At 42.3% G+C, this 20,059-nt stretch overlaps 1 protein-coding gene across 2 annotated transcripts in view; it reads left to right on the top strand.

Annotated features, from left to right (window-relative positions):
* Window positions 1-20,059, top strand: part of CCDC85C (coiled-coil domain containing 85C) — a 198,297-nt gene that overhangs the window by 119,900 nt on the left and 58,338 nt on the right. For both annotated transcript variants that reach the window (XM_063118052.1, XM_063118050.1), the window contains exon 2: window positions 5,504-5,580. In XM_063118052.1, coding sequence (XP_062974122.1) covers window positions 5,504-5,580 — 77 coding nt within the window. The remainder of the gene's footprint in view (window positions 1-5,503; window positions 5,581-20,059) is intronic.

Raw genomic sequence — 20,059 nt, 5'->3', positions numbered from 1 at the left:
ACAATACCTGATGGAGCGCTTCTCCTGGCGTGAACCAACCTGTACATTACCCACAGCATCTTAAGGCCCTCTTCTGAGGGAAACTTGGATAGCGGCAACAAGAGAGGCCTTCTTGGTGGTGTCCCCCCACCCCGCAGTTAGGGAATGATTTCCCGGGTGAGGCTTGCCTGGTGCCAACATTGTTATGTTTTCAGCACCAGGTTAAAACTGCTCTCTTCTCAGGCATTTGGCAGCATACAGTAAGCCTGTTCAGACGACACTTCAGGCTCTGTGGTTAGTGAAAGTGGTTCTCTGGGGTTAGCACTAACCACAAGCCATGCTGTCGCACACAACACTTTAAGCCACTTTAACCGTGCTACAGACGGTCCAACTGTGGTTAGTGAGTGAACAGTGTTTAGCAAAACGCATCGCACAAGACACCTGAAACCCTGCTGCTTAACCGACAGCTTTAACCAGCAGGGTTTAATGTGCCTTCTGAACAGGCCCATTGAGTTTTAAATTAGGTCTTGGATCATCTTTGGCTGATGGTTTAACAAATTGTTTGTAGACATATGTTTTCTTTGTGTGTGTTACCTGTTTATATAGTTTTACATAAATGTCTTTCTTTTTGTACTTCATATAATACATTTTAATGGTTTTTAATGTTTGTGAACTGCCCAGAGAGCTTCAGCTATGGGTCAGTATAGAAATGTAATGAATGAATGACTGAATGAATGAAATGCTGAACGGGAAAGGATTGTGCCCTTGTTCTCATGTATTTTTGGAATTTTTTAAAAAGTGGCAATTTAAACGTGTTTGTGTAAATAAGTCCATGTACTGGCACAAAGCATGTGCATTTCTGTTGTTTGTACCCAAATACAGCAAGTATTATAAAGGAGCAGCCCTTGGTCCTGAGGGGGAGAGTGATGGATCAGTGTCCAAACAAAGGTGAAATGCCAACTCAGAATTATTTTTTGTAAAGAGTGTAGCGTTGGCAGGGAGAGACTGTATAGTGCAGGGGTGTGGAACGTCAGGCCATTGGCCAAATCTGGCCCACCTGCAGTTCTAATCTGGCCCTCCAGGTGACCCTCCAGGTGAGCATGCCCCCATCCCCTAACCTCACATTCTTTCCCATGATAGGTGATCATTTGGTGATTTCTTGGCGTTTGCTTGGGTTTTTCTCCATTCTAAAAGTCTGAAATGCCTTTCCTAAGGCTTAGCTACTTAGTCAATAAACTGAAAAATGCTGGGGGGTGGGTGACGGCGGGGTTTGGTTTTTTTTTTGGCCATTTGCCTTTAGCGGGGTCGCCCCCCGCCCCCAATTGGAAAGCTGCCCCTGAGAGATTCTCAAGAATTGAATAAGATCCTTAGGCTTAAAGAGGTTTGACATCCTTGGTATATTTTGCAGGAAGGCAACAGGAAGAGATGAAGCTATTCTCTGGGAAGTTTTGTAATACTATTTCTGTGCTATTTTTTTTTTATTGTGTCCTTGGTTAACCTTAAACATTGCTATAGATGCTGTTCTATATTTCCATTTGTACAGAATATTAAGGGATGGCTATATGAGAAACAATTAAGTACACTTATGTAAATAAATAGAAAATAAACATCATCTCTCTCCCTATTATTTTTTACTTGCAGGTTAGTATTCTGCTTTTCTGCGTTCCCCTTCCATATTATATAAATTTAAAACATGGATATTGACAAATTCAGAAATTCATTTAATGAAGTGGCATTTGGCATAAATGTTTTCATTGTAACATTAGAGTTGATTTACAATGAAATTTATAACTTGGGTAAAAATCTGTGCTCAATGTGTTCTCTTGAATGGAGAAATTATATAAAAGGAAATATACAGCCTGTCATCCTACTGCTTAGGGTGACCATATGGAAAGGAGGACAGGGCTCCTGTATCTTTAACAGTTGTACAGAAAAGGGGATTTCAGCAGGTGTCATTTGTATGCATGCAGCACCTTATGCAATTCCTCTTCATCACAACAGTTAAGGCTGCAGGAGCTATACTAGAGTGAGCAGATATAAAAGTGGGCAGGGCTCCTGCAACTTGAACTGTTATGATGAAGAGAATTTCACCAGGTGCCGCATGCATACAAATGACACCTGCTAAAATTCCCTTTTCTATACAACTGTTAAAGATACAGGGGCCCTGTCCTTCTTTTCATATGGTCGCCCTACTCTGCTGGATTCAGTCTATAGCTCAGTTTATTTGGAATCATGGGATAGCCTGTGAACTCTCTGATGAGGAAGTCACAACAGCTTTGGCTGATAATCCACCAGGCACTGTTCCTGAACAACTTATGTTCATTTCAGCAATGACTGCGTGGGGTTTGAAAACAGGCACATGAAGGTTTGCAGTGCCTGGTGGATTGTACTCTTTGTGCTTCTAAACATATTTCACATTGTAGCTACATTTTGGATGAGGAGCACGACCAGCGCCAGAAGTTGGTATCATTGGGCACTTGTTGAGATCCTCACTCCAGCAGGGGCCCCACCGCCAGCCTCGGACCCTGCTCCCCTTCCTTCTTAACATCTCTGCCTGTTCATCTGCCCGCCCTGAGCCTTCAAGCAGTGAGCACAGCAAAGAAAATATGCAGAAACTTTCGTTCACCTTGTCCTCTCCTTCTGGGCAGTGAGGCAGGTCGGGCCCAGGGAGAAAAGGCAATTGAACAAGCTCTGGCAAAAATAGTGAGGAGAATGGGGGTCATTCAGGGAGGAATACTGGGGACATTTTGTCCAAGGGTACCACAAACCTAGGATCTGGCCCTGATGAAGAGAAAGGGCTTGTTTGAGTTTCAGAAATGGATCCATAATTACTGAATCATCTCCTGGAACTTGACACTTCTTGTTCCATTACCAATAGTTGAGACTTCATTTAACTGAAACAGGCTCACTGCAATTTGTCTCTCTTTGGTTTACCTGCAACAATAATTACAAAACGCTTTGTGAGCTTGGCATGAAAAGTTGGTAATCTGCCCAGAGAGCATTAAAAATATCATAGATAAAAATAAATGATATAAATCAATAAAAAAATATGTTAGACTAAATGGAGGTTGATTCACACTTTATACCAGATGGAATTTTTTTTTATGTTAAGACCTGCATGTATTCATGGGACCAATAAAAAAGCCGCTTTAATGAGTTTAATTCCTGTCTCACAAGCAAAAATGAGACCAACCTATCCCATTAGCTGTTCAGATTATTAGGATAGGAAAAGAGAAAGGATGTTCTAATTTTACAACCCAGTGCTTGGGGCCTGAAGCGGCTGCTAAGTTTTGCTTTTCAACATGTGAGCATAATTGCCAGCATATCAGTGTTCCGTATCACTTGGAAAGCTCCCAGGGATAGTGCAATCTCTCCTCTTCCCAAAGTCAGCCTCCATATATAGAGGGTGTCAAAAGTGACGATGGAGGAAGCGGAGCTCACCCTGTTGATTATCTCCAGATTTGGAATGCCTGCAGAGGGCTTTTGGGGTCATGTTAATCCATAGACTATACATTCGGGTTGCAAAAACCCAGTTTCCCTTTTGCAGAAGGTATTCCTTGTCAGCGTCATTATCATTACCGTCATTAGTATTTCATGGAAACCCTACCTTTGGATTTTAAAGTTGAAGGCAAGGTGTTAACTGTCTGTAGTGTATGCACAGTGCTCACAAGATGTTGAAGATCAATCTTGTAGAGGTCAAAGAGTTGAATTTCCTTTCGGTCGAATAGCTTATTGCAATCAGCAACATAGTTCATTCATTTTTGTTCTCCTGCCTTCCTGCACACACATACCCCACCTACATTAAATTGAATTTTATGATGATTGCTTGGTGTTCCCTTACAGAGGCCAGGATTTAAAGACCCAAATGGTTATTTCATTTAAATGGAGATTAAGGTCTCAAGGCGCTGGTTTGATAGAGTGTGGCTTTCATACTTTTCATTATTGGGGCTATCAGAGCTGCTGAGATGCTCTTCGCTGCATTCGGAATGTTTTGGCACATCTGAAAATACAGATGGAAAATGTCCTTTTAATTCTTGCAAGGCACTGATTTCAGAAACTTTAAAAAGGGCTGTTTTCTCCCTATGAGTGTATATATATTCTTTTGGTTTTTTAAAGACAGCTAGTTGATAGATTAACAGTGCGAACCTATACATGTCTACTCGGAAGTAAGTACCAAGACAGGATGCCTAGCTAAATGTAAAAGTCCCTCAAAATATATAAACACATGAAGCTAATAAAACATGAAAAATATATTTAATGCTATCTTCTGAATAATATGAAGTATGTCAAATATACAAAGCAAAATACAAACAGTGTATCATTCCAGTAAATGAGGTATAGGATATAGTAAGATATAGCACTTTGAAAGCGACTTGAAAACGGTATATGGAATGTGTCATGAGCTTCAACAGTTGTCAGTACCTTGCCAAGATCAAGGATGCATCTCCTAAAATACTTGAATCCTTCAAGAGAACTTCACAGTTTAATGTATAACTTGCTGCTGAAGTTGATTCAGTTCACAATCCCACACTAACCCCACAGATCCATTGCCGACTCCAAGGCTTTGTTCAGACATCACACTAAACCATGGTTTAGCATGACATGAACAAACCTAGCCTCCTCCTGCCTTGTGGACTCCCCCTTTCCCTCTCCTTTTCCTGTGCAGCCAAAGAGGATTTTGGAAGTTCTTATTTTTTGTTTCCCTTAAACTGTTCCTGCATCACTTGGATTGTGGATTGTGGTTTATCTTTGATTATGATTAGTTGTGACCAGCCAATTTCATAACCCATCGTTTGAAGGTGGCTTGTTTTGAAAATGACCAAACCAGGATTCCTGGTTCAGACAAATGAAAAACTGCTTTTAGAGGAAAGTAAAACAAGAAACTTCTAAAGTCCCCCTTCAGGTTGTTGTTGTTGTTGTTGTTGTTGTTATACTCAAACACTATATAAATCTCGAGTGTTATTGTTTATCATCTTGGCTCATATCTTATTTTTTATTTTTCTACTGTGACTTTTTTTTAATAGTTCAGACTATGCACAGAGCTTTGGTTATTGGGCAGTGTAGAAAGGTAATAAATAAACAAACATTCACAGTGACAAGCAGGTTTACAAAGAGGTTGTGTATGAACAAGGTCATCCAATGTCTTCTTGTTCTTTTCAGGGTGGGATACTAAAAAATAGCTTCTTAGCTGAACCGAATCTCATTATTTCTGGGCGTCTTATGTGCCCCGTTTCTTGAAATATTGCTAAGGCTGGTGCAAGCCTCCAGAGTTGTGAGAGGCCTTTTTCAGGTTCTGGGTTTTCTCATGTTCTTTTCCTTTTGGGGTCTTTTGTTGTTTTAATGGATTCAAACTGTGAAATGGCCTCTTTGCTACTGCAGGCATTGTTCTTGACTTCTTCTCTTGACCTTTTCCCCCCCTGGGGGAAGCATTAGTCTAATTGTGAAACTATCTTGCTTGACTTTAAGGCACCATCTCCTGGGAAGGTTAATCTCTTTCTCTCCCCCCCCCCTCTCTCTTTTAAAGATTCATCTTCCAACTACATCAGACAGCTTGAAACAAAAGTCAAACTGCTAGAGGACGATAATAAACTTCTCTCTCAGGTAGGTGGCTTTATAATGGTACCTGCTTAATAGTACCTTTGCCCTCATTCTGGTGGGTGACAGTGGGTGTGGACCTAATTGGTACTTCAAGTGAGTAGGAAGAGTACATCTTCCAGCAATAACTATCGGGCTGATAGGAGGCCAGCTTCTTTGCTTAGAATGTTGACATCCTGAAAAGAATAATATGTGGTGCCAGTGGTACGAAACACCACCTAAATTGTCAAAACTAATCAAGAGGAGTTCAAATATCTGCTGGAAACCTGGTGGAATATAAGATGATTTCCTCAACCAAGAATATTGGCAACATATGCCCAGGGCTGTTTATGATATTCCCCAACCTGGCACCCTGCAGATTTGTTGCACTGCAAATACTATCATCCTCAGCATGGCCATGCTGTCTGGGGATGATAGGAGTTGGGGAGTTCCATTTATTTATTTATTTATTTTATTACATTTATATACCGCCCCACAGCCGAAGCTCTCTGGGCGGTTTACAACAATTAAAAATGGTAAACATTAAAAGTATACAAAATTTAAAAACCATCAAAAACATAAAAAACAGTATAAAAACAACAGTATCCATTTAAAAACAACAATTCTGGGGTCCATTAAAAACAAACTTAACGTTGTTAAATGCTGTTAAAATGCCTGGGAGAAGAGAAAAGTCTTGACCTGGCGCTGAAAAGATAACAATGTTGGCGCCAGGCGAGCCTCATCGGAGAGATCATTCCACAGTCCGGGGGGGGGGGGGGCAACCACTGAAAAGGCCCTCTCCCTTGTTGCCATCCTCCGAGCTTCCCTCAGAGTAGGCACTCGGAGGAGGACCTTAGATGTTGAGCGCAGTGTATGGGTAGGTTCATGTCGGGAGAGGCGTTCCATCAGGTATTGTGGTCCGAAGCCATATCTGGAGGAGACCAGGTGAAGGGAGTCTGTACTAGGTAGGGTGACCATATAGAAAGTTGGACAGGGCTCCTGTATCTTCAAAGGTTGTATAGAAAAGGGAATTTCAGCAGATGTCCTTTGTATGCATGCAGCATCTGGTGAAATTCCCTCTTCATCTCAACAGTTAAAGCAGTAGGAACCCTGCCCTCTTTTGTAGAGTGGCCAGATGCAAAAGAAGGAAGAGCTCCTGCAGCTTTAACTGTTGCAATGAAGAGGGAATTTCACCAGGTGCTACATGTATACAAATGACATCTGCTGAAATTCCCTTTACTATTCAACTGTTAAAGATACAGGAGCCCTGTCCTCCTTTTCATATGGTCACCCCAGTAATAGGAGAAAAATTAATGCTGGTTTGCAAGATGTTCCTATTAACTTTTTAAAAGGAAAAGCCCCTTTCATCCGATTGTGGTTAGCAGGATGGTGTAAGTTGCCAGAATATTGGAAACGCCCTCAAATTCCGAGGTTGAGGGCCGAGACTACACATGGCATTCAGTGTGTTGTCTTTAATAATTAAAAACAAGTATGGGTGCCCCTCTCATCCGGATCAAGACCGCAGACCACAATACATTTATGCAATTATGCAAATAATCATAGGGGGGGGGGAATCTCCCATTGCCACTGTTCTATAGTTATTTTCAGTGTACGTTTGTGTGTGGTTCATTCTTCTCCCCCCTCCCCCCCCCCCCGTGTCATTCCACCTCCCCGCCCGGTCAACATGGGGAAAGGAGTAGTTAAACCTCCCCTCCTTGCAGATTCTGGTTCTGAGCTGAATGTGACTCCCCAACGCATGGTTTTAATTAAAAACAAAAACTGAAGTTGCTGCAAGCCATGCAGGTAGTTACAAGCAATGAGAGAAAACGGGATATCCCAAGTATGGGATCAAGCTGTGCTTTGTGAGCTGCAGGATCCAGTATGTGGGTACAGAAATAGAATGTTTGAGAATCCCTTTCTCTTACTTCAGATATATGTTTTGCAACTGCTGTTGTGTATAATTTCATTTATTTATTTTTAAGTATTATAATGATGATCATGATTGCCTCTAATTCTTATGCTTTTATTTTATTTTAATGTATCATTTTATTGTTTAATCAGTTTTAATTGTGCCTGTAAGCCACCTTGCCATTTTTGGGAAGAAAGGAGAGGTACAAATCAAATAAATAAATAAATAAATAAATAAATAAATAAATAATAACAATAATAAAATAACCAGAATAATGTTTTGTGCTGGGGTCTCCAATGTAGTGACCATGGGGCCCACCGTGATCACAGACATTTTTGGGGGCATTCACCAGGCTCCTTTTCCCTACTGATTTTTTTTAATTTTTTCTTAAGTTTTTTTTTTAGTTAAAAAGTAACAGGGAGACTGACATTCTCCTCCTATTTGGGTTCAAAAGAGTGGTTTTGTATTTGGGAGCTCAGACTCTGCCTTGTATTTAAGTGGTTGGGTAAGTTACTTTACTTAGTCTCACCAATTTGCCTTTGGGGAAATGGGTGTTTTGTGACTGTCCATGTCCAACATGGCAGCCATTTTACGAATCGCTAAGCTAGGGTGACCATATGAAAAGGAGGACAGGGCTCCTGTATCTTTAACAGTTGCATAGAAAAGGGAATTTCAGCAGTCTTTTTTGTATGCATGCTGCACCTGGTGAAATTCCTTCTTTATCACAATGGTTAAAGCTGCAAGAGCCCTGTCCTCTTTTGTATCTGGTCACTCTAATATAGCTCCTGCAGCTTTAACTATTGTGATGGAGATGAAATTTCACCAGGCGCTGCATGCATACAAATGATACCTGCTGAAATTCCCTTTTCAATACAACTGTTAAAGACACAGGAGCCCTGTCCTCCTTTCCATATGGTCACCATAGCTAAGCACCCTTTCCCTTGGGTGGCCGTTTTGTAAGAGCAGCCACAACACTCCTCAAAATTCTAAATGTGCTCACTAGCTCAGAAAGATTGGGAATCCTGCCTTTTGTTTGTTTGTTGTTTTGTGTACAGTTCTTTTAAATGTTTAAATTAATTAGTATTATATAACTAAATTAGCATTTAATACTTACTATTTAAATAGTAGTTGGAAATTATCTATCCGTTGGTTGTTGGTTATACCACACTTTCACTTTTAAAGTGTTAAATTGCCTGGGAACTGCATATCTCAGGAAGAACCTTTCATCATACAAACTTTGCACCCTTTACGATACTCCCAGGAAGCCCTGCTTCAGACTCCATGGTGGCTGAATATTAGTCATCCATGCTATTAACAAGGGAATCCTGGCACACACACTATGATGTTTCCTGGTTTTTCTTATGATTTTTAGTGCTTTATTTTATCAGTTGTGTTCTGTAATTTTGTTTTTTATGCCAGGTTTATTATACTCTATTTTTATTTTACTGTATACTGCCTTGAAGATAATTGGATGTAAATAGATGGTATACATATTTTAAATGTAGGATCATACAGTTGGAGAAGTCTTTGTAGGACATCAATTCCCACAAGAGTAGAACTCTTCAAACACCTACCTAAGGGGCTGTCATATTGACGTGTAAAAAAAACAATAGGGTAAATGAGAAAAATATTTATTATAATCCAATGCACTTCCTACATCAGGGAAATGCAGAATAAATATATCAATATTTTTGTTATAAAACATGCTTGTATAATAAACTGCATAAGCCAAGTGTATTTTTTTAAAATGTCTAAACATCATTCATGTGGTATGGAGAAAGTCGATGTGGAGAATTTTTTTCTCCCTCTCTCATAATACTAGAACCTGGAGTCATCCCATGAAATTGATTGGTGAGAGATTTAGGACAGATAAAAGGAAGGACTTCTTCACACAGTGCATAGTAAACCTGGAATTCGCTACCACAACATATGGCAACGGCCACCGATTTGGATAGCTTTAAAAGTGGATTAGACGAATTCATGGAGGAGAAGGCTATCGATGGTTACTAATCCTGATGACTATATGCTGCCTCAGAGGCCTTTGTACCCCCACTTGCTTTGTAACATGGGCAGGCAGGTGCCTTTTCTCTCATGGCCTGATTATGGACTTCCTGTAGGCAGCTGGTTGGCCACTGTGTGAACAGAATTCTGGATTAGATGGACCCCTGGTCTGATCCAGCAGGGCTCATCTTCTGTTCTTAAAATGAAAAAGTTATAATGTTGTTATCAGATCATTAAGACCTGGAATCATAGGAGTTAGAGTGGGAATTGTACAGTGGAAGCTGGTGGCTCTAATTTCAGTAGAGCCATGATTCCATTTTCGTGGGTTTTTTTTGTCAGAACAGCCAGAACTCCAAGGAAGCTATCCAAGTGCTGAAACCTAGCCCAAAATGGGTTCCACACCTTGGGTGGCTCTTTTAGAGTTCTGGCTAGTTCTGACTGAAACCCAGGTTGTAATCACAGCCCCATTGAAATTGGAGCCCCCAGCCCCCACTGGAATTGTAGGCTCTCTAGTCCAACCTTCTGCCCAATGTAGGAAACCCAGAGCTAGAACATCCCCAAGAGAAGGTTGTTCAGCCTCTGCTTAAAGGTCGCAGTAAGGAAGAGCCGACCACCCCTCTAGGAATTGGTTCCATTGTTGAACTGTTCTCACTGTAAAGAACTGTACCCTAATGTTCAAACAAAATCTACCCTCCTATAACTAAAGCATATTACATCTAGTCCTGGAAGGGCAGCAGACAAATCATTGCCCTCTTCTATGTGACTGCCCCTTAGGTGTTTGAAGAATTTTACCATGTTTGCCTTCACTGGTAGGGTGGCCAGACACAAAAGAGGATAGATATGTAAGGTACACCTGCTGAAATATCCTCGTCTACTCAACTATTACAGATGCAGGAGCCCTGTCATCTTTACCAGCTGGAAAACATAGCCTTCTCCAGGCAAAACATATCCAGTTCCTTCAACTTTTTCTTATCAGACTTGTTTTCCTACAATAAATACCCTCCCTCCTACACACACATAGACCCTGTATGACATGCAGATGACATGCTAAGCCACGGTGGTTAAGCACTTTGAGATAAACTTTATGGTTTATCATGTCATGTGAACCATGACTTAGTGTGTCTTGTAAACCATTCCAAACCATGGTGGCAACATAACCACTTTTTAAACATGGTCACTAACCATTTGCTTCAAAAGGGTTTGCAGCCTAACCATGGCTTAGTGTGTTGTCTGAACAGGCCCACACACTGCCTTGCACCTTGCAGATGATTCTGAGACATGTTCCGGGACCATGAATTATGTTTTTCTAGGATCTCTGGCACCAAATTCAGGGAAAATGAATATAAGCTGCTTTATATTGGGTCAGACCATTGGGCCATCTTGCCTGGTATTGTCTACTCTGAGAGGCAGAGACTCTCTGAGATTTAAGACAGGGGTCCTTTCCCCAGCCATGCAAACTGAGATGATTTGAACAGGATATGCCTAGGATGCAGTGAAGTTGGAGGTAAACCTGGCACCTTGAAAGGCCTGCTGTGTCCTCTTAAATCAGTGCGGGGCTGGGCTATTGCAGACTAATTGCATATCACAGATGGGGAAGGTCATAGGATGGCCATATGAAAAGGAGGACAGGGCTCCTGTATCTTTAACCGTTGTATAGACAAGGTAATTTCAGCAGGTTTCATTTGTATATATGGAGAACTTGGTAAAATTCCCTCTTTATCACAACAGTTAAAGCTGCAGGAGCTATACTAGAGTGAGCAGATTTAAAAGAGGGCAGGGCACCTGCAGCTTTAACTGTTGTGATGAAGAGGGAATTTCTCCAGGTTCTCCATATATACAAATGACACCTGCTGAAATTCCCTTTTCAATACAATTGTAAAAAGATACAAGAGCCCTGTCCTCCTTTTCATGTGGTCACCCTTGGGAAGGACCTTCAATAATACATCATGGGGAGACATCTCAGGCTGTGAATGGAGATTTTAACAGTAAACCAGAGCCCTGTTCTATACTGCAATCCTATACATGCCTGCTCAGAAGTCAGCCCTGTTGAGTTCAATGGGGCTTACTACCAGATAAGTGAACCGCCCAGAGAGCTTTGGCTATTTGGGCAGTATAAAAATGTAATAAATAAATAAATAAATAAATAAATAAAGTGGGTATAGGATTGCAGCCTTAAATCTGTGAAAGATGTGAATCTCAGCATTACGCAATTGATGTTGAAATGTAAGGCACTAATAGGTCATTTTTTTAGAGAGCAGTTTTAAAATCCTGTTTCCTGCGATGTACCCAGGTAATTGTTGTAAAGACATGTGGATTTCATTACAAGAAAGCAAAGCATTAGCCATTTAAACAAACTAAAAAAGTAGTTCCGCTCTTTTGGACAATGTGGCTTGTTGCTAGGTGACAAGCCATGGATTGGATTTTCGTAACTGGTTCCCTGTTCAATACGCCCTTGGCCTGACTCCTTCCTGCTTTGTGCGAGTGACAAAACAGGGAGTACTTTATCTGTTTGCCCCTTTTTATACGAGGTCAAAAGCAGGATCAATAATGAATAGGTGAAAAGTGCATGGGCAATGAAAAAAAAAAAAAAAGACCAACAACCTAGGGATATAAGTCTTATTAGCACATGGTGTTCACACCAAAGCTTATTTGGGTTGCAATTAGTCCTCAAGTTAGGCAACTGCTGGAAAAATGTCCCAGTTAGAATTTCACAGGTCCCCCCCCTCCCTGTTTTCCTTGGCAGAAACTCTCTTTTTAATACAAAAGAATAAACAAGGCCAGTTAACGCAACAATCATAGACATCATCACATTTGCAGGGGTTGCCAGCATGTGTTTTCATATAGAAAGGCTGCATATGATGGACCTGGTAATCCAAACTAATAAACTGTTGAAGAATTACTACACCTGATGCAGTAACACAGAACTGAAGGACATGCTCCCCTGCCCTGATGTGGATTGCAGTGCTCATCAGCCCTAGGCAGCCTAACTGGTGATGAGGCATTATATTATTATTATTATTATTATTATTATTATTATTATTATTATTATTATTATTGGTTTCCTTGGAGGAAGAAAGGCAGGTTATAAATGATGATGATGATGATTTATACCCCGCCTTTTCTCCAGTGAACACAAGGCAGAGTACATAATCCTCCTCCTCTCCTCTTTATCCCCACAACAACAACCCTGTGAGGTAAATTGGGCTGAGAGTCTTTGAGTGACCCAAAGTCACTCTGAGCTTCCATGGCCGAGTGGGGAGTAGAACCTGGATCTCCCAACTCCGAGTCCAACAGTCTAACTGCTACACCACACTAGCTCTTAAAGTTGCAGTCCAACAACATCTGGAGGACCACACATTCACCATCACAGCAGGAACATACTGGAAGCTGTATCCTGTGAACCAGTTTGGCCCCTCTTTCTCCATCGTTGAGAAAGCAAGTGGATCAATGCTCCCTCTCCTTCTTCTGAGGGCCCTTGACTGTGGCCCAGCATTGGCTGCCCCGTGTCATAGTGCGCATCATTGCACACCTATGAACATACAGAGATGCCTTATAACAATCACAAAAACTTCTACTTGAGGCCATGGACAACCTACTTATCACACATAACAATACCAGGTTAGATGGACAAATAGTCTGATTTTATATAAGGTAGCTTCTTATGTTCCTAACCTTCTATTTTATGCCTAATGTGTCTGTGACTGCATAATAAAATAATGATCCCTTATGCATAAAAAGCATGTGCTTTTCAACCAACTCTGAGCACTCAGGCAACTTCTGGAGTGTCGTTATATAGGTGGATGCCTGAACCAGTTCCCCTAACTGTATAACAAGTTTTAATCCTGTAGCTTTTAAAACAGTGTAATGACCTAGGTTTTCAACAAATAAATGAAATGATGGCAAACTATGTAGAAGAAGACATTTAAATGGGTCCAGTCTAAAAATGAAGAAGCTTTCTGGTTAGTCCAATTACAAAGTTGTGTGCTTTTTTAAAAAAGAAAAGAAAACACCCAGAACTAAAACGAATATCCTGAAAAATGTACATCAACAGTGTCGCTGACAACAGACATGGCAGGTTCAAAGGAAGCTCTGGAACGTATCCTTTTATTCACATGAGACCAGCATTCTGTCTTCGCATGTGCTGAAAGACTACAGAGATGTCAAGGAGTGTGGAGTGATGAGGCACATTTATAAATCCTACCCCAACCTCTTTTTTTTTTTTTCTGAAGGAGGCACAAAGGGAGCCCTGACACATCACAGAGCACTCCCCGAACAGGTCAAGTAACTTGTTTCCTGGGAGAGACAGACGCCAGCAAAGGCTTTCTGTGTGGAACGCTCCCCCTTTCTTTTTTTTTTTACAAAGCTTGCAGTATAGTTTGCAGCTGGAAGATCGAATTACCTTAGATGAAGCAGTATATTTTTTCCCCCTTTTTGCGTCCGCGTTTAGCGCTTGGAAAGATGCCAGGTAGACTTCCATAATCACCAGCGAGTCGCTAATCTCTTAATGCACCGGCATTGCTGGATACTTAGGACCTCGGATTTCATCACTCTGGGGGTCTTGTCGACACAACTTCCTACCAGCGAGCAGCCAGCTTTCCAAGAACCATTGAATGTCAACATGTAAGGATAAAAGCGCACCGGGATCAGACTCCAGTTCAGCTGGTGGTCTTGTTAGCGGCCCAGGCTACTCCATGGGACATTTGTCAGCTTTAAAGAAAACCGGCGCACGGAGTTTGGCACTCCCATTTGGGCTGGCTTCGCACCTAGGCGTAGCCAAAACTGAACACCAAACCCAGAAGTGGTTATAAAAGGCAGGGCTCAGAAAGATGGAGAACGGTTGGATTAGGATGCAAGTTAGCTTGTGATATATATTTGGGGAAATGATATATGGGAAAGGGCTCCTTAAGAGCGGGATTGTCTATTCAGTGCATGTGTGTGGGTAGAGAGAATATAAAAATGTTCAGCCCACATTCTGTGATCCAGAATCCTGGCATTGGGACAATCTGGACAAATTAAGGCAAAGATGCTGCTTTTGCACCTCTGGTGCAATTTTCTTCTGCTGCCCCTTACGCCTGGAACGCTCTTCCAGAACATTTGAGATCTACAAGTTCAATCGCAGCTTTTAAAGCTCAGCTAAAAAACTTTCTCTTTCCTAAAGCTTTTAAAACTTGATGTTGTTTGGACTTTATACTGTTAGTTTTACCCTACCCTGTGCCTGTTTACCCTACCCTGTGCCTGTTTGCATTCTCTTCCACTCCTTATTGTTTTACCATGATTTAATTAGAATGTAAGCCTAAGCGGCAGGGTCTTGCTATTTACTGTTTTACTGTTTTACTCTGTACAGCACCATGTACATTGATGGTGCTATATAAATAAATAATAATAATAATAATGGTGCAAATTCTCCATATGCCTGGAAGCTCATTAAGAAGCAGCGACAGCCGTGTAGCTCCACGCACAGTTTTGTGGATTGTGCCCTTGATCTGTGCAGTTCAGTCCTGCACAGGAGGACTGCTAAAAATAGTCTTGTGCTAATGCATTTACCTCAGTGGTTTGTCATGTTCAATTCTGGGAAGAAATCGCAGATGAGTCATAGCAAATTTAATTCACTAGAACTATGGAATGTGTGTCATTGTGTGTGATTTCCTTTTACCCCTGTATCTCCCACCTAATAGATCGACAACCTTGTAGGTCATCCTTTCCCGACATGATGTCTTCCAGATTTGTTGGACTACAACTCCCAGCATCCACCAACCAGCATAGGGACTGCATAGGGACAAACACATCTGGAGGGCATGCAGTTGGGGAAGGATGTTATAGGTCGACAAGTCTTTTCATTACACGGTAATGGAAACACATATAGGCCCCATTCAGAAGACACCTTAAACTACCGCTTTAACCATGGTAGTTAAGCTAGTAAACTGGGTCATGTTCAGAAGACACCTTAAACCATGGCTTTACCACAGTGGTTATGCCAGAAAGCCAGGGCTGTGTTCAAAAGACACCTTAAAGTATGGCTTTTTGCCTTAGTCACCGTGGTTAAAGCCATGGTTTAAGGTGTCTTCTGAACATGACCCAGTTTACTAGCTTAACCACCATGGTTAAAGCGGTAGTTTAAGGTGTCTTCTGAATGGGGCCTATATGTGTTTCCATCTCTATGGGGAAGGGGCTATTGCCATATAAAAGGTCACAGGTTCAATTCCCAGTATCTTTGGAACAAATTATGCAAATTAAGACAAAGGTGTTACTGGCCAGCCTTGCTGATATGTCTGGGATTCTGTACTTTGCCATAGCAGACACCGTGGCTTATTCAAGCCACAGTGGACTGCGGGGCGGCCATTTTGAATATTCATGCTGCAACTGCGTCTTGTTGTGTGATCCGAAGCTAATGACGGCGGGTTGTTGGCATGTTTAACAAACCACCCACAACCTTAAAACAATCCATGGATTCTAGGTGGCTTGTTAACTATCTCAACAATCCACCCTTGCCAGTTTTGGATCACACGACAAGCTATGGATGCAGCTTCAATATTAAAAAGTCACTCGGCATGCAGCACAACCCACTGTGAGATAGTTAACAAGCCCCCTAGAATCCATGGATTATTTTAAGGTTGTGGGTGGTTTGTTAAACATGCCAACAACCCACCATCATTAGCTTCGGATGACGCAACAAGACGCAGTTGCAGCATGAATAAATAAGCCACAGAGGGCTGTGATGATCATGTCAACCAGGTTGTTTAAGATGGATGGCTTCTCCATTTTATTTAAGGTTTGGTCCTTCTGGAAATATTACTTCTGCGTTCTGTGCAGCACTAGCCTGCCACTGGCATAAATTTTAAGTCCCTCTGTTCTAGTTTTGTGAGTTTGACTTTGATCTCGCTTTGCTTGCATGGGATCAGCTGTCAAGATATCAGCAGGTTTGTCATCTCTATTCAGATCCAGCCTTCCCAGAGGATTTTCCAGGTCAGAGAGTGCCTCCACATTCATTGGTTGCCCCTGACCCGGAAAAAAGCCCAGATTTCAACTGGGCACACATTTCAATGACGAGTCAGCAAGATGGAAAAGTGGAAGGAAGTTTGTCGCTGAGATCATGACATGATTGCCATGAAAGCTTTGAGTTTCTTAGTGGTGCCACATCCCAAGATACTTTCCACAGATCCATGAGCCTGGGATTTAGGTTTGGTCTCCTCTTGTGTAGGTGCTCTTTGCCTCTGCAGTAGTGTGCCAGCTGCCACCCGTTGCTCACCTCCACAGCCTCTGCTACCCTGGCGAACATTGACTCAGTCCCACGTGGAGTGTCAGATCCATTCATGCAAGTGTGTATTGCATTCAAAGTGGGGGGAAACCTCCGACCATATTAATCTGTTACAGCAAAAGTTCTTGTGGCCCTCTAAAGGCTTGCAAACTTATTCTGGCATGGATTCCTGTGTGCTAGATGCATGGTGCATCCTATTCTGATGGATTTCACCCGGTGCTGCATGCATAGAAACGACACCTTCTGAAATTCTCTTTTCTATACAACTTGTTAAAGATACAGGAGCCCTGTCCTCCTTTCCATATGGTCACCCTAGGTTTAACAAACTGAAAGCTTTCTTCTTCTTCTTCCGCAGTAATAACTAGATTATTTCTTCTGCTGCCGCTTAGATGGCCACTTTTAGTTCCCCCTCCTATGCTTGTGCCTTTAATACAGACCTCTAATTAGTGATCAGTATTAGTGCCCCCTCCCTCCCCCAAGGATCCTATTCCAGTCTGTGCTTGTTAGCTTTGTAATGTGGCAGTTATTTCCTCAAGGAGCCGTGCATATCTCTCCCACAAGTAACATAAAATTGCAAACCTCTCCTTATTTCCCCCTAGTCCCCTCCTGTTTATGGGGGCGGAAATTGTTATTATTTTAATGTACGATAACACGAGGCCAATTTCAAGCTGGAGAGTGAGTGACTCATAATAATGGAGCGGGGGACCACACGTTTCCTACCTTCAGCCTCTCCCTAGAGTCCAATAAGGTAAACTGCTAGTTAGCTTGTAGCTTGAACTGTTGTACCGTATGATGTTCAGAGCTGTGCGTACTTGTGCTAATAAAAAAAGTATTAAAATGCTGTGCCTATGTGTCTTGAGCACACAGCTAGAGCAATGGTGCATAAGAACATAAGAAGAGCCATGAAGGATCAGGCCAAGGGTCCATCTCATCCAACATTCTGTTCACACAGAGGCCAACCAGATGCTTGTTGGAAACCCACAAGTACAATAGCACCATCCTGGTTGTTTTCCCCAGCAACTGGTGTACATAGGCCAGTGTGGCATAGTGGCTAAATTGTTGGACTGGGAGTCAGGAGATCCGAGTTCTAGTCTTCACTCAGCCATGGAAGCTCACTGGGTGACTTTGGGCCAGTCACAGACTCTCAGCCGAGCCTACCTCATAAGATTGTTGTTGTTGTGAGGATAAAATGGAGAGGAAGATGCTTATGTATGCCGCCTTGGGTTCCTTGAGGAAAAAAGGCGGGATATAAATGTAATAAATAATAAGAATAAGAACAATACCTCCGATACTGGTTCAGTGGGAGCTGTTAACCTAGCAAGGTCTGGGAATAGATGGAGAGTTTCTATACTTGCTCTCAGCTTGGTTCAACCCCTGCAGCTGGGTCCTTTCCCTCTTCCCAAATAGATCATTATGCCTGAGGAGACCCAGGGTGATGTGCTCAAGACTTAGGTATTTTGAGCACCTAGCTAGAGCAATGGCACATAAGAACCCAGGAAGAGCCATGCTGGATCAGGCCAACGGTCCATCTCATTTAACGTTCTGCTCACATAGGGGAAACCCACAAGTAGAACACAAGTGCAATAGCACCATCCTGGTTGTGTTCCCCAGGAACTGGTGTACATAGGCATACTACCTCTGATGGGAGCTGTTAATGTAGCAAGATCTGGGAGGAGACTGAGATTTTATATACTTGCTGTCAGCTTGGTTCAATTACTGCAGTTGGGTCCTTCCATTGTGCTTGAGGGGACCCAGGACAAAAAGGTATTCTGGCAGCCAGGTGGGCATTTTGACGATTCTCATTCATACTCCAGAGAGCCATAGGGAGGAGAGGAGAGACAGCCACATCAGGGATGGGGATGGCTTTGAAGGGGTTCTTTGGGACCCTAGCTAGGGCATCTCTGGGAGCCCCATGTCGTCTGCTGGAGTGGGGTTTGTCATGGAATCCCAATCTCCTCCTCTTCCTCCTCCTCATGGTCCACCCTGAGCTTGGGTAGGGCATGAGCCTGACATCAGGAAATCCAAATTCTGTAACCAGTATTAGATTATGCTGAGGATTTTATTTATTTATTTATTTGTAGCACCCCGCAAAAGGGCTAAAAAGGCTCCCAGACTGGCTTACAAAGGCTAGAAACAAGACATACTTACATAACTCCCTTATTTTTGCCTAGTTTATCTTGCAGGGTAGTTTTGCTTTCTGTGTGTACTTATGCTAATAAAAAAATAGTACATTTGCCTTAGTTATCATAGGTTTTGCTGATCGCGGGGAGAGGCGAGCATCTATTCAGGTGCTAGAGCTGTGCCTGGGGAGTTTCCTTACCAGTAGCCAGGAACCAAGAATCATGAACCAGGAGTCATACAAAGTGCAGACTCCTCTTACTTAGGTGAAGTCCCAGCCTGACCTGGAAGTTTTAGAGCCCTTGCAAGTTGGGAGAGGGAAATGGGTATCCTGGATGGGGCAGAGTGACTCTGGAGCTTGGGGATATTTCCCTGAACAGAGGACTCTCCAACCTCCTGTGGTTTGCCACACGGGGCTACAGGCACTGTGTGAAATTTCAAATTTCTGACTGTACTTTGTTGGTTTAAAAGCTGACCTAACTAGTCCAGTCAGATCAACTCTCCATTCAAAGGAACTTTCAGGGCTCAAGTTTGACATCAGGAAATCCAAATTCTGTAACCAGTATTAGATTATGCTGAGGAATTTATTTATTTATTTATTTGTAGCACCCCATGTGCATTCTGTTTCTTAATATCAGCCATTAAGGTAACCCAACAATATCCTGTGGCAAGTCACCCAATATCTTAGTCTAACAGTTATTGTTAGCCTAAGAGCTATTGTTCAGCTGCAATGTCTCTCTGAGATCTTTGGAGAAAGGGCTAAATATAAATGTAATAATACCATATGTAAACTAGCAGACATCCCCAGTTTCACATGGGTTGGAAGACCTGTTACTCTGATACAGTAAAGCCTTCAAACAATCTTACTCAGCTATCAGAGTTGGACACATTGTGCCTGCCCCATCTGAGTGAAGCCATGACCGCTTGTACCCCTATAGCCCTCTAAGAGAGGTGTTTGACCAGTCCATTCCCCTAAGATGTTTGGTCCAAGAGCAGAGAGCCGTATAACTAGGGATGTCATGGGCACCCGACTGAGTCCAGGATGCCAATGAACTCCCTCATGTCTGTCCATTGTGCACCACAATAGAGGCTCCAGAAATTACGTTCCCCCCCATTGCATAAATGGGGCCTTTCTGGCTGCCATTTACACAACAGGGGAAATGTGCAATTTCCGGAGTCTCCACTGTTGTGCGCATTCCCCCTCCTTGCGTTCGCACCTTTAC

Source organism: Elgaria multicarinata, chromosome 2, assembly GCF_023053635.1.
Source record: "Elgaria multicarinata webbii isolate HBS135686 ecotype San Diego chromosome 2, rElgMul1.1.pri, whole genome shotgun sequence".
Taxonomy (NCBI): Eukaryota; Metazoa; Chordata; class Lepidosauria; order Squamata; family Anguidae; genus Elgaria; species Elgaria multicarinata.
The sequence above is the reverse complement of the archived record's forward strand: the minus strand, read 5'-3'. Positions and strand labels throughout refer to the sequence as shown.